Genomic DNA, 21,105 nt, shown 5'->3' on the forward strand with positions numbered 1-21,105 from the left:
TTATATAAATTATATATAAAATATATATATATATGAATTATACATATATAAATACATTATATATGTATAAATATTTATACATTAGTTTTCTATTGCTAATACATATATTAGTTTTCTATTGCTACTGCACCAAATTACTACAAAATCAATGTCTCCTTGAGCCAAAATCGAGATTTGCAGGGCTGCATTCCTCTCTGGAGGTGCTAAAAGCTGTAATCCCTTTCCTTGCTTTTTCCAGTTTCTAGAGGCTGACTGCATTCCCTGGCTCATGACCCCTTCTCCATCTTCATATAACCCAACATATTCACATCCAGGGATCAGGATGTGGGCATCTCTTTATGGCCACTATTCTCCCTACTGCAGTATAACAGATTTATATCTTATCCTGTAATATTCAATTCAATATTCACCCAGAAAATCAAAAGCTGTTAATACTATAACTGCTACTACTAGTATTCCTATTACATAGAATAAAAATTTTAAATGTTTTAAGTTTGGATCAGAAGGTCACATCTTCTCTCAATAAAGACATCAATTTGCAGAGCCTCTGACTTCTTTCCATTCATGCCTGCATGAATTTGATACCAATCCATTGCTTTGCTATCTTAAACCTAAATAAATAAATAGGTTTAATACATTTATCACAACTCAGTACATGGTGGATTAAACACTGATAAAATAGAACAGTCCCTGAAACAAGGTAACATATCATTTATTATATTTGTTAGGTACTGTGGCAAAATTAATTTTTTTTTTTACTCTGAGGATTCATCTCTGACCACAATAAAACCTCCATAGGAAAATTTCATAAACATTTTGATTTCAAGCATATAGTTTTCAGGAAGCGGGATCCTGGAAGAGTAGATTATTAGTGTCGGCATGGCTTCTGGAGATACACCTGCTGTTTTAGGAAGCTTATGAAGGACTCCTGGCCCAGAGTTCCTCCCTGACTTGCCCGAGGTCACAAGACTAATCTGAGATAGAGCCGGCCCCTGGTAATAGCTAATGTTTTTCTCACGAGGACAGTGCTCATCTTACACATGAAATAGATCCAGCTACTATCCCCACAACTTTATCACATTGAAAACCAATCATTTACACCTCAAAGAATATCAGAAGATGAACTGTATGTATCGTTCTGTCCAGTGACAACACACTAGGCCAAGGGTCAAATCCTATGCAGACCTTGTATAAATTACATAAACTTTATAAAATGTTAACTAATAAGGAGAAACTTACTATGTAAAAAAGGAGAAACTGTCAAGCTGACAACACAAATAAAGGGTAATAAGCCTAAACTAATGTTGCCAATAATTTCCATAAAGTCAAAGAAAAGCTTGAAAATATTGAATTTTTTAATGATAAAACACTGTCTCTTTTGGGCAGATTAAAATGAGAAGATGACAAGCACTTTTTAAATGGATTTTCTGGGAGATGCAAAAATGGTTTAGAATTGGCACAGTTTGAGAGAGTGTTCAGAATATTTAGAACTTTTATCATTTTCCCCAAATATTTTAATACCTACTTTAAAAATATATCAGCTAAATACATCTATAGCCTAATCTAATGAGCTGCAAATACCACCGTGATTTTTAAACTAATTTCTTTCAAATATTGAATATAATTTTTATCTGTATAAACATAGATATATAATTTCCTTCATATAATAGGACTGAAATCCATTGGAAAAGCCTCTTAAGTTATCAACATAACTTTATTTTTCTTGGTGTCATAAAGGAGAATTAAAATCAACTTACTTGATGTAATAGGGCACTTTATTATGTGAAATGGATCTTTGCCATGGCAGCTGGACTGAAGCTGAAGAAACAAAGGGAGGTTATTGGAAACACTGCTATAACCCAAAGGCCTTCTTCCCTTAATGCAAAACAACTGAACGCAAATTCAACAGCAAATTCAATGAGAACTGCTAGATTTCTAAAATTATGAAATCTGCTAGGCCAAGAAAAGAGTGGCTTTACAGATTCATTTGAAGCAAAGAAAGAAACAATACAGTGTCAGTTTCTAATGCCCCCCTCTAACTACTTGAACCCGTTGATACAAATATTTTTAAAAATCAAGTTCTACTGTTTATAACAACCACAATTTAAAACTTAGTGCTATCTGGAAGTCGCACTCTGCACATATTTTGATTACGCTAAAACCAAAATTAATTTTACCCGGTATATTCAGAGTGTAAACTAGATTTCTTAAAATTGAATTTTCTAGCTGACTAATAATAATCTACTTTGCTTCATATTCTCAGGAATAACTACTTAGGACAAATGATATTTAAACAAACAATTATATAAATTTTAAAAAGGGAAAATGAAAATAAATATAACTAAAGGGTTGTGAAGAACCAAGGCAATTATCTAGGGAGAAGAATCTCAAATATTTATTTTCATCTGAAATGCACAGAAAATACAGTTCCTTACTTTTACACTAGACGTCACTATGATTGAGATTTTATGCTTTGTTTTACTGAGGTGCTTATTTTTTTACAATTCTATGTACTCCTTATTTATAAAAGTATATTTTTCCAAATTAAACCAATTATATTAAGACTTCTTCAAGAAAAATTGTACATGTGCATTTAGAACTTTAAGGAATTTTGCTAAATGAACTAATAAATAAATAAATCCAAATGAAACTTTGAAAGTTTCACTAGATTCTCATATAACCAGTTGTCACCAATGTTTTTTCCTGAATATGGTGTCATAATACTATTTTACTAACACATATCATTCTAAACTTTGCGAAGCATTTTCAAATATATCTATTGATAAGGAAGAGAACAATGAGGAACTAAATACTCAGAGGTGAAATAACTTGCCCAATAAATAAATGACTTCAGGATTTTTGACCACTAGCTTGGCAATGTTTCTATTCAACAACTTTTCCTCTTTACAAAAGAGCAAGCACTCCCTTCTCCAACTATGTCCATAAAAGTATAAAAAAGGGATGAAAATGTGGAACTAGGTATATTAAATTTCTCATTAGAGCCAAGCTCATTTCAGCATTGGCCCCAGGCTAATAGGTCAGTTTTTATTTTGTGCCCAACAGGCTCCTTTTATAACCAAGGCTAAAGTCCAAGAAATATAATAAAGCCAAAGATTCCAAGCAGCAGTGGATAACAATTATTAAATTTATTAATTGGGATTTTGTTTACACTTCTTCATTCATTTTAATAATTGTTTTGATCTGAATAACTTTGACCTCCTTGGCTTGTCAGTGCTAGACAATGAAAGGCAACATGCTTGAGTTTCACAATGTTTACACTGTTTCATTTCCTAAAGAACAAGAGTTCGGTTTTTATTATGAAAGAACAGTTGCTAGGTGAAAGCATTTAGTTTCACCAGTAGGAATAGATAATCTGTAGAACTATAAATAGAGTTTCAATTATTTGTTATATTTCTCTTTAATTCGCTCTTAGCATACAGTTTTACATTCTAAAAAATTAAGTGTAAGCAACCTGGAGTAATTAACACCTGATAAATACACTGCAAACCTATTTACTTCATCAATATTGAGGGTATCCAAACTTGAGAAACGCATCCTTGGTGGTCAAGTAGATAATATATTCCAGGAAGGAATCACTCAAAGATGGGCTACCTGAGAGCTCAGGTGTATGAAACAGGTGTGTGGGGGGTGAGGGTGGGAGCATGAGGTAGGGAAGGAAGACAGAGAAAGAAAATTAGAGAGAGAGAGAGCAAGAGTGAATTCCGTAGAGAGAGCAAGCTTGACTCTCAGAGAGGCGCAAGTCAGGAAGGTCGGGAAATGACTAGGATTCTTGAAATTGAGAGAACTGAGAGTAAGAAAAGACTGACCTTGAATTAAGGTAAAGTGGATTATAAAAAAAAAAGATAAAGATTAAAAGAAAATATAAATGTCATCAATTTAGTTAGAAGACATGATATTATTATTTTTATTATTATTATTATTATTATCATTGTCTTTTTGCCATTTCTTGGGCCGCTTCCGCGGCATGTGGAGGTTCCCAGGCTAGGGGTCTAATCAGAGCTGTAGCCGCCAGCCTACACCAGAGCCACAGTAACACAGGATCCAAGCCATGTCTGCAACCTACACCACAGCTCACGGCAACGCCAGATCCTTAACCCACTGAGCAAGGCCAGGGGTCAAACTCGCAACCTCATAGCTCCTAGTTGGATTCGTTAACCACTGAGCCACAACGGGAACTCCAAGACATGATATTATTACTTGTTTTCCCTATGGCTAGAGATACAAAGAAGATACCATAGTTAGGAAAATAAGCTTTGCATTAAATTTTAAACTTCACTTAAATTGAATTAAATGAAACAAAGTGTTTGCTTACATATGTTTGCTAGAGAAAAGAAAAGGAAAGGAATTAACATGAGGTGAAAGCATTTGTGCCAAGAACTGTGCTGGGTGCTTTGTGTTCTCTTATTTACTTCTTTAGGCAATCAGGGGAAATGAGTAATTTTAAGAGAAAGAAGTAACTTTCAGGGATTCACTGCCTGGTAAAGGCAGAATTAATTATTTTAATTGCAATGTGGGTGACTGAATCCCACATTCTTTAGTTTCCTTAGCAGTGAATGATAAATAAAGTAGGAGCTCAAATTACTTATTTAAGATATCATGAACTGTCCATAAAATGAAAAATTTCAGGTGGAGACTATTACATAAAAATCTACATATGTGGTTTGGCTAAATCTGCAATACTTAACCAGAAGAAAAGCTAAGTATGATCACAGTAAGCATAGTAAGTCAAAATCTTCTCAGAGATTTGGGGGGATTAATTCTGTTTTTTAACTTTGAAGGCTATAGGTATGTTTTAAGCTAATATGCACTTTTTAAGGAGAACAAATAATTTAAAATCTTAAAATATAAAAATGATTTCTTTATTGTGAAAAAGTTCATAATCTTTGCATATAGCATAGCAATGATATGAGACTATATTAGCTATTACAAAAGATGGTCTAATGAAAAACCCTAGCTAAAGATGAATTTACTTCTGCTTTATTTCAGACTTACCATGATCAGATTACAGAAACAATAACTAATAAACAATACTGTCATTGATGTTGACATTTTCTTTTTTATGCTTATCTAATAAAGCAAATACATTTATAGCAAAGAGTATAGTCGCTTTTTTGGCGGGGGGGGGGAGCGCTACACCAGTGGCATGTGGAAGTTCCTGGGCCAGAGATCAAACCCATGCCACAGCAGTGACCTGAGCTGGATCCTTAACCCACTGAGCTACAAAGGAACTCCAAGAACACAGTTTCTTGAGTGAGAGTAAAAAAGTATGCTGATTCATTCAATTAATGAGTTCAGTCAAGTGTATTGGTACTTACTAGAGAGAAAATGCTGAGAGGATGGTCCAAAATCTCTATGGGCTTCCTGAAGCTGTTTAAGGCGATCATCCACAGAAACCTGCACATACACACACAAGAAATAACTCGATTTCACTACAGTAACCTTAATAATATCCTCGATTCAAGTATTATAGTAAACGATGGTACTGCAGAAGATATGATTGCTGCTTCAGATTACTTCTCTGTACCTGGAATCAAAGTCCTGGTAAAACAGACTCCTGCTGGCATCAAGAAACAGTAAATGGTGCCAGGTACTTCTAAGTAATTTATATGAATTAGCTCTTTTATCCCTCGCAATAACCATAGTGGGTAAGTATTATTTCTCAGTATTATTATTTTACAGATGTAGATATTGAGAAACAAAGAGGTGTCGAAAGACGTAGGTTAGTATGTGGTAGTGCCATCTGATGCCAGAATTGTACCTTGACTGTGATTCTAAATGTTACTCAAAAGCAGGAACACTCTAAAAACAGAAACAGACTCCCAGACATAGAGAATAGACGTGTGGTTGCCAAGGGGGAGGAGGGAAGGAGTGGGATGGACTGGGAGTTTGGGGTTGGTAGATGCAAACTATTACATTTAGAATAGATAAGTAATGAGGTCCTATTGTACAGCACAAGGAACTATATCCAATCTCTCGAGAAAGAACACGATGGAAGACAGTATGAGAAAAAGAGTGTATATATATATAAAGGGCTGGGTCACTTTGCTGTAGGAAGAAATTGGCACAACACTGTAAATCAACTATATTTAATTAAAACAAAAAATCTTAAGTCAAGATATGGCCATGGGGTCAGTAGCTATACATCTCTCTTTTGTAAGGAAGGTGGTAAAAAGGACGACAGGGAGCAAATGAAAAAGAACTCTAAAATATCCCAAGTGTACAGGAGTTCCCATCATGGCACAGTGGTTAAAGAATCTGCCTAGGAACTATGAGGTTGTGGGTTCGATCCCTGGCATTGCTCAGTGGGTTAAAGATCTGGCGTTGCCGTGAGCTGTGATGTAGGTCGCAAATGCGGCTCGGACCCCAAGTTTTGGTGGCTCTGGTGTAGGCTGGCAGCTACAGCTCTGATTGGACCCCTAGCCTGGGAACCTCCATATGCCGCAGGAGTGGCCCTAGAAAAGGCAAAAAAGACAAAAAATAAAAACAGATAAATAAATAAAATATTCCAAGGGGTTCCCGTCATGGCACAGTGGTTAACGAATCCGACTAGGAACCATGAGGTTGTGGGTTCAGTCCCCGCCCTTGCTCAGTGGGTTAAAGATCTGGCGTTGCCATGAGCTGTGGTGTAGGTTGCAGACGCGGCTGGGATCCCATGTTGCTGTGGCTCTGGCGTAGGCCGGTGGCTACAGCTCCGATTAGACTCCTAGCCTGGGAACCTCCATATGCTGTGGGAGTGGCTCAAGAAAAGGCAAAAAGACAAAAAAAAAAAAAAAAAAAAAAATTCCACGTGTACAAACTAGAGAGATGAACAGATAGATGATGATGGTGAAAGACTGACAGACAGATATGGATGGAGAATGAAAGGACATAGGAATATAGACTGTCTTATTTTCTTCCAAATTTGTGTCCATCATCTTGACTTGGGAATATATTCAAGAAGATACTAGCTGAGTAAAATACTCTATATGTTTGTTTACACACATTCTTAGCTCTTTACATTTTGAAAATGCAGAACTGGTACCCTGAGAAACTAACTGTAAATCAATAACAACTTCACAATGCCTACTGGCATTTCCATTTCCTTTTCCTGGTCGTTGTCTGGTAGTGCTAGTCAGGTGTTCCACTTGCGTTGCCATTCTTATTTTCAGCTGCCTTTAGGTGCAATGCATGCCTCTGGCTCACTGGGCAGCTCTAATTTCTTCTGGTTAGCTAATTAAGTTGTGTTAGCAGGTAAATCCTTAAGGCCAAAAAGCATCCAAACACTTTTACATCCCAGAGAAGAACACCAGAATTTCCGCTACTCTTGAAATGTAACACTCCTTGTCTGCCAGCATAAATTACACTCCTCTTATTCAACCAACAACTAACATCTGAGCTCTAGTGGTTACCAGGCTCAGAGATCAGAATGACAGAATACACATCCTTTTTCAAGCAAAATGTATTCATTGACTTCTAATCTTTGCCCATGGTAATAATAATCAGAGTGTGGAAGAAATCAAGATGGACCACAGGGATACCTATATGAAGATGATAAGTTAGAAAAATGGAGCAGAAGAAATAAAGAGTAAACACTTTTGTGTTCTACACACTTGAAAAGCACTTATGAGTTTAACAGATCCTGCTTTACTAATCCCAGATAATTAATACTCTTTTCAAAGACAGGAAAGACTGTCCAATATTATACACTCCCTTATTACCTGTTCAATTTCATGAAGAAGATATAAACCACTGGGTGGTTCAATATCTGAATTCATTCAGGAGACCTATTATGCTATAAAGTCTTTTATCTTTAAAATAAAATGCTTTTATATGCTACCTTGAAACTACATATCTTATTAATAACTATCACATCACTTTAGGTCCCAAATATAGAGAAAGATTATTAGGAATTATTTTTCTCAGTCTTCCACGTAAATTATCCCACTAGTTTTCAGGTAAAAATGACTATTATGACTCCTAGAAACTGGCCAATGAATGTGACAAAGGCAAAAACTACTACTGACCGGCGTATATGGTGACTTGCAAATACCGATACTTACTAATCCTCAAGAGGACCCAGACTTCCTTAATTTTTCAAAAGAAAAAAGAAATACATGATTAAAGTAAGAAAAATGACTCCTTTGTAAGCCATTATGGGAAAAAAATGTTTCTGTGACCTACCACAGGTTGCAATTACTGTGATTTATTTGACCTTTTGCAATTTTCTACAAATATCCTATGAAGAGAACATCTTAAAATTACACTAAAATCTATATTCATAAGTAACTGAGGCTTCTGGGTTCAAGACACTGAAAGGCAAATAACTGATGTCCTCACAGGCTAAAAACCCGGTATTAAACACAACGGCTAAAGCAAAAGAAAATGACGGCAGTGATAGAACAGTGAGGTACGGCTTACAGACCAAGGTGTAAGCCTGCATTATGAAGAGGAAGAAGCTGACACCTGCAAAAGTTTCCATCGCATATTAAGGTCATCTAGCTGGCGAGACATCTTCAGAGATGGGTGCAAGTCAAGTGGAGACAGCTGACTGGATAAATCATTCACAGCTTTAACTTTTAAGTTGATTGGTGCAATTTCTTCTCTGAATGCCTAGAAAGAAAGGACAAGAATAATGTCATCAGAAAAGAATATGATGAAAGCTAGTATTCCACATTTTCTTCAGAAAAAAAAAAAAAAAAGCCAAGATCAACTAAGAGAACATCAACTAGAGCTGCTCGCACAACAGCTGGCTCAACTGAGATCCTCAGCAACCAGGACCACTAGTCAAAGTGTCACCCTTTATAAGCCAGAGACTCTAAACAGGGGCGTGAATTGAAAAGCGATAATGCAAACTTATTTAAATGATCATGTATTTCCTTTAATTTTTCATTATATACAATTTAGTAGGGAAAATATTTGCCATTATTACCCATTTTACTAATTTCTAGTCTTGATTTTGCCTTTTATTTTCCTTCACATTTTCCTTTTTTAATGCAGATACCTTAATTTTTTTTTTTCACCTGATGCAACGTCTCAAATTAAGTGGAGAGTAAAAAGAGCTTCCTATTCACAAAATCTATGCCTATTATATTCTTGAGAGGTAAGGTTTATCTCTTTCAAAATAATTTATGACCACTCTCTGTGGTTAGAGGTGGGGCAGGAAGAGCAAGATCTATCAGAAAAGAAGTAAATAAGGCTTAGAACTGACAAATGCCACTTCTGTGCACAGTTCAGAGAACTGGTACAGGTAGAGGCAGGAGGCATGTGAAGAGGGAAAAAAACAAGCTAAAATATTTTGACAATGACAGCGATACATCCTGTGAGAACAAAGAACAGAATAATGAAAACACTAAGTTTTCTCCTTGTTCCATATAATTGAACCCCCTCTGTGTTCATGTATCCTTTTTCCAACAACGTCTTTGCCTAGATCCCATCCATCCCTTAAAGGACTCCCCTTGAGTCCCCACCCAATGGGAAGATCTCCCGGAGGCCATTCTCTCACCAGTCCTGGCTGGAGGCTCCGCCCACATCCTCTCCAACCCAGCCTCAATTTTCAGCCTGCATATCTCTGAACACACAAATCAGGTTTTATGGTAGGGGACATTCCTGATTGTTTGGTGCCATATGAACCCCTTGTTAATAGATTTTAAACATCCTTTCTTATCAAAGGTCTTAGTTCCTAGTATTATAAGCATTCACATTTTAAAGCCCTCCCCCAACCACAGAATGGAACCTTCTTAAAATCAGACATCCTCTAGTATTCAGCACAATGTTTACAAGAGGGGCGGAGTGTATTTCTAATGATGAAGGCTCAAAAAAGGGTATATGAGGCAAGTTTAAGCCAATACAGAATGGGGAACAGACCTGGGACACTAAAAAAGAACAGAATATTTTTAACTCTTTGGTGTGTCAAAAATTAATCATGTACCAAACTTATAGGTCTTAGGTAATTGTGAATATTCTATTAGCATCAGCCCTCAAGTTTTCTCATTTCTATAATCCCCACCCCTTAAGAGACTAGACAAGCCCCCTTTCATCACTCCAAGTTTAGCTAATGAATAATATAATTATTCAAAGTGCTTTGAAGGCTATAAAGTTTTATTAAAACACTACCATACTAATGTGGCGTCTTCCATACGGCTTATGAAAAGAAAGCCTCTTTATAACCACTTCTCAATTCCCCCTTTTATCACAGGTAAAGGCTAAAAATAATTAGTATAGTTGGTGAAGATCAACATAATGTTAAGAATAGAACTTTATTTTTAAAAAGAAAATAAATCTTAGGTAAACCAGAGAGTATGTTTTAGTATTTCAAAATTCTTGAACATGCTGAAAAGCCACATGAAGAAGCTCAAGGTGGAGAGTCAGAAGAAAAGATCTGAAACCCAGAGACGGAGCATCAGATGTGGACTTCGGGCGTAACTGTAAATGACATGCAAAACAATGAGTGTGGAAGCCAATGTGTGGCCAGTAAGGAATATTAAATCTTCCCAGAACCCTGACGGCACCAGCATTTCAAAGTCAGGCCTTGAGAGGGACATTTGGGATTCAGCTGTAAATAACTGATGATTGAGGTGGTGGGGTTGGATAAATTACTCTGTAATAAAGCATAAGAGCAAAAAAATTTTTTTAATCAGGTGGAAGAAGCAAAGCCCATCAAGATGTGAAAATTGCTGCAACATGGAAGGAATTCATAGCTGTGACAGTTTTTCTCCATGACTGCAGATGTTGGTCCTCCAAGGATGACAGAATGTGTACAAATAAACAGACTCACAAATAACAGCCAGTGGGAAAAGCAGATATATGATAAGAGAGACAATACAGGGTCTAAAGAATTAAGAATTAATACCAAAACAGGGGACAGAGGGAGGGGTGCGAAAAGAGAATTTTTCAGTCTGGACTTTGAATAGACCTGAGTTCCCAGTTTTAGTTTGAGAATAATTACAGAACTTAAATCCTTTAAAGGGTCTTCAGTTGGAATTTTTACATTATATACTAATAATCCACTTTTAAAATCAGTATCTTTGAATTTGGGTGGTATTACAGATTGAAAATGAAATGCTAAAAAATGATCTGAGATTTCTATATTTCAAATAATAACTAGTTTTATTTCGAAAGATGAAAGTTTTTTAAATTTATAACTTTCAGACAGATCTTTAAATCTTATTGAATAAAAAGAGTTTTATTTTTTCCTCTTTAAAAATAATGCTTTTCTCTTACAAGCCACAGGTAGAAACATTAGTAGAAGTCCTTAGACAAATAATGCAATTTCAGTTTAATTTTGTTTTTGTGGTCCAGTGTTTTATGGTAACAAGGAAACTTTCTATTAAGAAAGTTTATCATTTGGTTTTTTTTAGAGCTCCAAATTAAGGGGCTTGCTGAAATAAAGCAAGTTTTAAAATGACTTCAAATCTATTGTGTGTTCTGGTTTAAAGAACCAATTTATCATATTTTGGCTGCATTTTCCTATAGGAGAATAAAAATCTATGTGGTCTTCTTTGCTAAAAAAAAAAAACCCCAGAAACCTCTGCCAGTGTTAGAGGGGCTGACTGGCAGCCTGATGGCAGATCTGAATCCCCACCCTTCTCCTGTCAGAAGGGTGAATTCTACAAAGAAGAATGATTCAGGATAATTTTTGGAAGTTAAAATTCTTTGATTATCCTGAAAGATTTTGTTTTCCAGATGCTTTGGCATATTTAATAATATTTAGCAATAATCAGAACTTATTTTCACCTGCCTATAGCTTCATTGGGATTGAGGTATATTTTTAGAGCACATGTCAAAACATCCTAGACTTTGAATCCATTTTACTGGGTTTAATGAGACTTGGGTTTTGTTTTCTTTTGTCCTAATAAGATGTTCAAATTTTTAAATCCACAGTTTCTTTCTTTGTCTTAGGTACTAGGTGTATTTTTCCTAGCCTTCCCACTTGAGCAGAAATTTGAACAGAAGGATTTGGATGCAGAGATGAGTAATTTCTTTAATCAAATGAGATTAATACCTCCCAAATCTTAGGCCTTTAAGAACCCCAGAAGTAACTTTTCATTTTCCTTCAACACTAATCGTCCAGCATTAAAAACTGATATTTTCAAATTCAAATGGGTAAATTCTTGCTCCAACCAAGTGACATTTTTGCAATCCAATAAAACATACTTTTTGTAAACCACTAGCTTAAAAGATTTTCAGAGTTTAAAAACCATCTTTTAAAATACAAGAAGTGTACAACTTCCAAAGAACCTATACCAAAAGGTTTTATTTTCAATCTGTTATTTTAAACTCAGATCCAGTTACAGGAAAAAATTTTGGATACTATAGTTATAGGAATCCTACTTAATTTATAGGATTATTGGAAACAAGCATATTTACAATGAAAGATGGCAGACCCCAATACTCTTTCAGTAATAAAAAGTTTTTGTTTAAAATTTAATATGTAAATTTTATTTCTTTATTTTTTACTTTTTTGCTTTTTAGGGCTGCACCCATGGCATATGGAGGTTCCCAGGCTAGGGGCCCCATCGGAGCTGCAGTTGCCAGCCTATACCACAACCACGGCAACACAGTATCTGAGCTGTGTCTGCAACCTACACCACAGCTCATAGCAATGCTGGATCCTTAACCCACTGAGCGAGGCCAGGGATCAAACCTGCATTCTCATGGATACTAGTCAGATTCATTTGCACTAAGCCATGACAGGAACTTCTTAATATGTACATTTTAAAGATCTGAATTCAAATAGTTGATCAAAATCGAGCTCAATTACATTATTATGAATGAGGTCTTTACAATGAAAAAGAGGAGCAAGAAAGAAATCACGAAAAACCTACCACTTACTAGCTGTGCATGTTGGAAAAATACCTGGAGTTTCATCATTTTTAAAATAGACATCATCATAATAATACTTATCTTGCTGAGTTGATATGAAGATTAAAAGAGATACCAATGTAAACTCACTCAGAACAGTTCTTGGCACATAGTAAGTCTCAATATGCTAGCTATTATGATTATTCCTATGTCTAATATTCAGGATTGTAGTGGGGTTCGTTAACCAATGAGTGATGAAGGGGTGTTCTCTTTCTCATTGAGCCAAAAGATGTATATCTTTTGCAATAAAAATCCCATGGATGACATTGATATTGTCAGTCTAACACCTTCAGATTTTTCATCCACTTATGCTTTGATTTGATTCATGACTACTATTTAAAGCATACTAATATACAGTTTTACTATGCTGCTAGAAACCCTAACATAATCTAAATCTGTTGTGTCTTTCATCACCTAAATTCAATTAACATTCTTTCTGGATGTGTTCTAGAATATGGGAGCCAAAGGGGGTCTAGGATCAGAGGCCTAACATCCTTCACTTTGGGTGATAGCTGACTACAAACAGAATTTACAGCTAAATTAATCCTTCACTATATGCTCAGACAATAAGATATGATTAGTAGGTAAGAATTCCCAGTAAATCAGTACCCTTTCATTAAACCTCTAAATCCAACAACCAATTTAAAAAGGAGCCTGCCAGACTACACCATGTGGATGCCATTCTGTAAGATCCAGGCAGTGAGAAACACTATAAAACAAACAATTCAGTTTCTTCAACAAATGCATTCCAAAGAAAACAAACAAACAGATAAAGGGGAAATGTGAAGATTAAAAGGGCCATTAAAGTATTCTTAAAAAGAAAGAGGTAAAGCAAATCTATATTGTTTAGGGATGCACAATTGAGTGAAAAACGTGTAAAGAAAAACAAAAGATTATTGGAAAAGTCACCTTAGTTGTTATTTTGGTGGGGAAGGGGTTCTGACGGTGAGGGGCATATGGGAACCATCTGTTGTGTTTGGAAAAATTCTATATCCTGATTTTGGTGGAGGTTGTAACAGTGTTGGCCCGATAACAATCCCTTATAACAATTTATACATGTAGCTTTCTTTTGTGTTATATGTAACAATAACAGATTTTTAAAAATCCTTTATCTGAGGCAGGGATGCTGACCATGATTTTCTCAATGTGGTCCTGCAGCGAGTCGATGAGTAAGTCTCCCACGGGCTTCCAGCCGTTCCGCACGGCCTCCGCCTCCTTCATATCAGCATCCAGGTCGTCCATCGCTCCCTGCAAGTCTCGGAGCTTCTCCAACGCCTTGTCCACTTGCTTTTGCCAACTGCTAGTAACAGCATTTAGACTTTCCCACTTCTCTTTGACCTCAGAAGACTGTTTGCGCATGGCTTTAGCAATCTTTTGGGCTCTCTCCTCAGGAGTCAATTCTGTGGTCAAAAAAAAAAAAAAGATATTTAGAAGCCTGATCAGCTCTAAATTCTTATAACCAAATGTGCAAGCCGCCTTTCAAAGGGTTGCAACCAGGGTACACCAACTGGGGTAAGGAAAAAAAGGCTCCATTTGTTTCCACCACTAATCCCTGCTACGTCTTCAAAGAAGTTGCTCAGAGGAATATGTGGCCCAGTGGTTTTGGTGACTTTTGAGTTAAGAAATTTGCAAACCTTGAAATGTAGCAATATAAGAAGAAATATAATAATTTTTCTTCAACATAAATTTAGCTACATAAAATTCAAAGACAGCTTTTCATTAGTTTTTCCTTGTCCTCAAGAGAAATGGGAAGGATAATTGGGAAGGAAATAGCTGTAAGTCATGAGGAAAAACTCTGAGAAAATAAGATTAATTTATGGTGTTACAAAATAAAATACAACCGAAGACAACATATCTTGGATACTTCATCATCACTGAATCTGTTTGGCAGCTAGTTCATCTTTAATGCAAGGCATTCTCTGTAGCACAAAAGTGTAGCATGTCCACACATATTTCAACAAGGAGATAGTGAGACTTCAAGGACCATCCTAAATATTTAATAGAGCAAGAGGGCTTCTGGAATATCTGAAATAAAGTATACTTTTCAGATAGAAAAGGGCAGGCATGATGCAAGATGCCGACCCAGGACTGGGGCGGGAAGGAAGAGTAAGAGTCCAGAAGATGAACAAAAGGATGCAGATGGAAATAAAGTCAAGTTAAAAGCCAAGCGTCAGATATATGGGGATGAGAAGCTGGTGAGACAAGGGCAGGGGAACTTGACGACCACAGAGCAGATACTCTCAAAGCAGGTTGGATGGCTCTCCAGCTCAACTCTCCCGGCCTCACACCTTCCCAGCCCAGGATGCCTCTTTTCCTCTCTAGCTGGTTTGAAGGTTGCCCGGCTGGTCCCCTGAAACAGAGAGGCCAGCCAGAAACATACAATCAAGGCTAACCGCACATTCAAGATATATGTGCATTTTCTTCTTTGTGATAACATCCCATCTTTCAGGATCAATCACATTAGCAGCATCCACTTCCCCTCAAAATATTCCAAACCATTCACAAAATACACTGAAGTTCATCAAACTTCCTGGTAAGAGGAACTCTGTGGTATGAACTGAAGCAAGCTCTCCTAAACGATAACCTTCCTATGCAACATACATGTGTCTGCCTGTCTTTATTTAATTATTATTTAAAGGTCAAAATAAAGGGGACAGAACTGTTATTTTTATCTAAGTTTCCAGAAATTTCTAGACCTCAGCATTTAGATGTAAAGCAGCTATAATAAATCTCTAAGAACTGCATAAACTATGAAGAGTTCGGCAACCACAGACCTCTGCCTTGTGCTGAAGTGCTAGGAGGCTCTAGAGAAAGGTGACCAAACCCTTGGCAGCTGAATCGATGACAAGAAGAGAAAATGTTACAAGTAGATAGACTCAGTGTACCAGGAAAAGGTAAATAAGGGAAAATAAATGAATTAGAGACCCAGCTCCAAGGAGCACTTAGTGTGGAATATAATTCATTACAACAGTCAGGGGAAGGAGTCAGGAATCCTGGAACAAAAGACCCATCAATGTTACATGTCAGGATTCTAAGGGTCTGGAGAGGGAACTTTAAGAGGAAAGGTATGTCATTAGAAAGGAAACTTTATTTAAATCCTTAAACCTACAAGATATTTTTTTATAAATGAAAAATACGTAACATTTGTACTATCTATATTTCATACAAATATAACATGCTATGTGCGAGATGAAATAAATCAGCCCTAGCCTGATGAGAAAAGGAAGTTGATAATTTTTATGACAGCAACACCTGTGTTTGTTAATAAGTCACTTGGACATTTCAAAGATATATTTTAAGCACTCATGTTTTACTGACTTTTGTAAAGGAAAAAAAAAAAAAGCCAACCTCAGAAGAGACAACTTAATTATGATGATTTTCCTTGAATAAAATAAAAACTGTTTGTGAGTCAGTTATTGAATAACCGGGCAGGGAGACACACAGCTTCTTTGTCCTGTAACAAAAAGACACTGGCTGTGATTTTTTGTTTTCACTTCATGTAAAACCTTTTGATTGCATAGTCCTTTTGTAGTATTTACTACATGATCCCCACTCAAGCAGCTACTCCGAAGAAAAGTTCTATGTTCAATTCACCATCTGTTTGCCAGAAAGGAAGCATATTAAGTAATCAAAGAATTCAGAATGAAAGTGCCTCCTGTTGCTCTACAATCCCAATTTAATATATAATGAAACCAAGAACAGGGTGACAGAAAAAGTCAAAAACTTTCCAGGATGTTTGCTAAACAGGTAATAAGAATCAACAAGTGAAATGCAAGTTGAGGTAAGGAAATAGAAAAATGAATTAAAACAGCAAGAAAGCATCAATGATGAAAATAATAAAGGGTTATGCTGACATTTAAAAAAAAAAAATCTCCTGTTACTTGAACATCAAAGAACAAAGTATGCTTCAGATTTTCTGAACAGATATTTTGTGGTACATTTTAAGGCCCTCATGCGAGAGTGGAGAATCTTCTGGACCAGTGGTTCTGCATTCTGGTGACCTAATAGAAGCCACCCTGAGAGTTTATTTTTAAAATGTTGGTCCTCAAGGGCCCTACCTCCAAATAGTAGAAGCTTCTGATTTAGTTGGTCAAGGATAAAGGGCTGCATGGATATGTTTTGAAAGCTCCCCAGATGACTGTAATGTGTCACCAGGAGGAGCACTGCCAGCTCATTCACTGGCTCATCAATTGATTTCTCTGGTCACGGCTGCCGAAGCTGGACAGAATGTTTCCACTCCGGTGAGCGGCTGTGTCATGCCCACGCAGCGCAGGGCACTAACTACTGAAGGCAGGAGAGCAAATGAAGCTTGGTGATAGGAGGGTAATCTAATTTGCATTTGAAAAGGCAGTAAGAGAGGCTAATAGACAGAGGAAAGAGCAGGATAAAACCAAGCAAATTTACTGACAATTCACAGACCAGAAGCACTTTGCCTCGGTCACTTTCCTACTCGCTGGAGAGAGAGAGAGAGAGAGAGAGAGAGAGTATGTGTGTGTGTGTGAGAGAGAGAGAGGGAGTACTTTGTTTTACTCCCCATTCGCCCATCCTCCTCCCTTCAGGCCTTCCCACTTATGTTGAGGATGGGATCAGATTTAATTTTTATACATATATAACATACGTATACCTTATATACTATGTTGTATTGTAAATATTACTATATTTATTTTAGATCTACATAATTTGGAGTTCCCTCGGGGGCCCAACAGGATCGGCATTGTCTCTGCAGCACCAGGATGCAGGTTTCAGTCCCCAACACAGTGGGCTAAGGATCCCGAGTGGCTGCAACTGTGGTTCGGATCTGATCCCTGGCCCAGCGAACTCCACCTGTTTCAAGGCGGCCAAAGAACAAAAATAAACAAATAACATAGATGTATATAATTTAAAATAGCAACTTCTTTATTGTGTTACAAAATATTTAAGTAGGTAACTATCTTTTAAGAAGAGGAAACAGCAGAGAAAGGAACGACCATGCCTGAGGTTTTCTTTCTCGCCCGATTCTCTTTATTCTTCAGAGATGCCAATTAATTGAATGGCATTTACACCACACCCTCCCTTCCACCCTGGAGAGAAAGACAAGCTTTACTAGAATACAGGTGGAAAATAAAGCTAGAGTGGGTCCTGCTCCCATCCTGCCCTTTGCTCCTAGGTAAGCCCTACGACCTCTCTTTCTAGCTTTACCAAATGGGAATGTATTTTCTCTTGCTGGGAAAGCATTTCACATCAAGGGCCTCTTTTACCTCTAAAATTCAATTATGTAAGAAAGGCAAAGCCGCCCTGTGTCTCAAAGAAATCTTACAGGGCAGGAAAATAAAAATCTCTTTGTGTGTGCTTATACAAAAAACTGTTTACATTTTACAACATTAAAGTATATGATTCTCCTATGAAATAATGTAGAAATCTGTTAGAATCAGCCCAGTTATTTTTAAATAAAGATTTTTTTCCATATTTATTGTATTTTCTTTCTCAATTATAGAATTGACACATAATCTCCATTGTGACTTTTTATTCTTAGATTCTAAAGCCTTATGTCATGCATGTTTATTTCTTCCCATCTTAGTTTGGCAGTAGTCAGCCTAGAGACTGGTATGTCCTCAATACATACAATTTCTGAATTGAATTGGACTGAATGAAATTTTCAGCTTTACTCTTTATTGAGAATATTCAACTTCATAATTTTATTTATTTATTTATTGTCTTTTTATGGCTGCACTCACGGCATATGGAAGTTCCCAGGCTGGGGGTCTAATCTGAGCTCCAGCTAACAGCCTATACCACAGCCACAGTAACATCAGATCTGCAACCTACACCTCAGCTCACAGCAATGCTGGATCCTTAACCCTCTGAGTGAGGCCAGGGATCGAATCTGTGTCCTCATGAATACTAGTCGGGTTCGTTACTGCTGAGCCATGACAGGAACACCTCAACTTCATAATTTTAAGTGGAAATTTTTCCACTCATCTTTTTCTTCCTCCTCCCCAAACCCATTATAGCACTTACCAAAAAACATTTTTACTGTGAAAAAGAAGAATAAACCTTATAAAGTGATTTCAAGTATGGTAATTCCATCACATTTGTACTGTTTGCTTATTTTTTTTTTTTTTGCAGTTATCTATAATCTTATCGCATTTCACCAAGATGTGAAAAGAAAATATTACAACAAACAAGTATAGAAAAAATTTCTCCGGAGTAGCATTTTCACCTCATAAGACAATTTGATGGTCCAGAAAAGATTAGTTCATAAGCCAGTTCTAATACTATTTATATAATCATAGATATATTCTTTAACTCCTTGAACTTCAGTTAATATCTGTAAAGCTACTGACACATGCCTGGCACACAGAAAAGCTTCAACAGTAGTTAATTGCTTTCATTTTTTAAACGATTTTGTTACAAAGTCTGAGAGATTTACACATCTCGAGAGATTTTCAAATAAGGAAGCCAAGTTAATCAGTCAACAATACTCACATGAAAAAACAAAGCCTCCCCATACATCTAGAGACTAGACCTGACTTACTCTCATTCTCTCTCTCTTCTTCCTCACTCTGTTTTTCTCTCTCTCCTTCATGACCAAGAGATGCTTCTGATTAAATAATGGAAAATATGTTCTCAGATTTTCTGATTACATGATTAAGATCAGCTTAATCTCTCCGAAATGATCAGTGTTGAAGAGAACCCTGCCCATTTCCCATTCTTATGATGACTGCTGACAACAATTCATTAAGAACCAGATTACAAGTATACTATTAAGCGCCATCGGCTGATTACTGCAATATTTCTAATTATGTTCATCTAATAAATTATAAGGATAACAACAGTAAGAGGCTCCTCAGAGTAGGTTAACCTGATAATGTGTAGCCTAAATCTTTCAGTAGGACCATGATAAAGATGATAAAGACCCATTCATGCTGCCAAGGAACTTCTTAAATCCTTAAAGAAAAAACTAGAAGGCAGTGAACAGATATATTTAGGGAAAAAGAAGAACTCCAAAGTAAAGAGAATCAGGGCATACCCTCCATAAATATCAAAATACAAGTCATTAAAGGAGGTGGGATGACGGAGGATGGAGAGGTTAGGAATATAGACCTTACCTGGAAAAAGATAAATGGCACTTCTGACCAGGAGTTAATGGAAGCCCAGCTAGAGACTGAATACTTTAATGTTTTACCCTTTCCATAAAGTAGGCCAAAGTAAATAAACCTAGCATTGAGCTGAGGACCAAGGAGGAAGAGACCATTAAGAAGGTTAACCTCAGAGTTCCTGCTACGGTGCAGCGGGTTAAGAATCCAACTACAGGGGCTTGGGTCACTGTGGAGCTCTGGGTTTGATATGCATCACAGCGTTGTGGGTTAAAGGATCAGGCATGGCTGAAGCAGTGGTGTGGGCGGCAGCTGCTGCTTGGATTCAGTCCCTGGCCTGGGAAATTCCATATGCTACAGGTGCAGTCATAAAAATTTTTTTTTAATTTTCAAAAGGTTAACCTCCAGGTAAAAAGGCAGGGAGAGCCCGGAGGCCCTGGAACAGACCTGGCTAAGCCACCTGAGATCCAGCTTTCAATTTTCTGTAATGGACTATTCCCTGACTTTCCTCACACTAATGGCAATTTTGTAAGATATTCAAGTCAGGTTTGAGTGCTGGACAGCAGCAGGCAGATCATTGGAAGCAAAAAGGTGGTCCTGAGAGGGCCAAGAGAACCTGGGAATGTAAGTTCCAGGAGGACAAGGAGATGTTGCATTCACTGCTCTCTTCCCAGTATCTAAAACTTGGATTTGGACATGTTGAATTTGAATTTGCCACAAACTGTATTTATAGTGAACTGATAGTGGGATATAATTTTGAAATTATGGTGATAAACACAGAGATAAAATTAAATGTGTAAGAAATAGATATAAATATCAAAGCTTGATAAATGGATAAAATATACTTATTCTTTTTTTTTTCACCAAGTATATACTTAGCATAGTGTTCCAGATACATATTTTTTAATAGAGGAGATCAAAAGGTGCAAGAAATGGAACCCCAACAGGGAGAATCACACTTCTATTGTTACAATAAAAATTGTCTAAAAATTAGAATACAGTAGGATAAATACAACATTAAAACCATTATTATACAAGCATTCAAAGATTAGAAACCAGAATATTATTTACAATGGTTCTCACTAAGGGATAGAATTACAGATGTGTTTGATTTTTTATTTCTTTAGTTTTCAGTGTGTGCCTTCTAAATGAACAAGAGTGACGCGTA

General features: G+C 36.7%; 1 protein-coding gene across 16 annotated transcripts in view; it reads right to left on the bottom strand.

Moving 5' to 3' along the window:
* UTRN (utrophin) overlaps positions 1–21,105 on the bottom strand; it is a 535,632-nt gene that overhangs the window by 88,704 nt on the left and 425,823 nt on the right. For all 16 annotated transcript variants that reach the window (XM_085024297.1, XM_085024293.1, XM_085024287.1 and 13 more), the window contains 4 exons: positions 13,993–14,261; positions 8,464–8,610; positions 5,337–5,415; positions 1,758–1,818 (listed from right to left, as the gene is read on the bottom strand). In XM_085024297.1, the coding sequence (XP_084880423.1) occupies positions 1,758–1,818; positions 5,337–5,415; positions 8,464–8,610; positions 13,993–14,261 (556 nt within the window). The remainder of the gene's footprint in view (positions 1–1,757; positions 1,819–5,336; positions 5,416–8,463; positions 8,611–13,992; positions 14,262–21,105) is intronic.

Source organism: Sus scrofa, chromosome 1 (assembly GCF_054392235.1).
Source record: "Sus scrofa isolate SSC_HxYL_T2T_F1_AM1 chromosome 1, Sscrofa_HxYL_maternal_Yorkshire_Landrace_v2.0, whole genome shotgun sequence".
NCBI classification, from domain to species: domain Eukaryota; kingdom Metazoa; phylum Chordata; class Mammalia; order Artiodactyla; family Suidae; genus Sus; species Sus scrofa.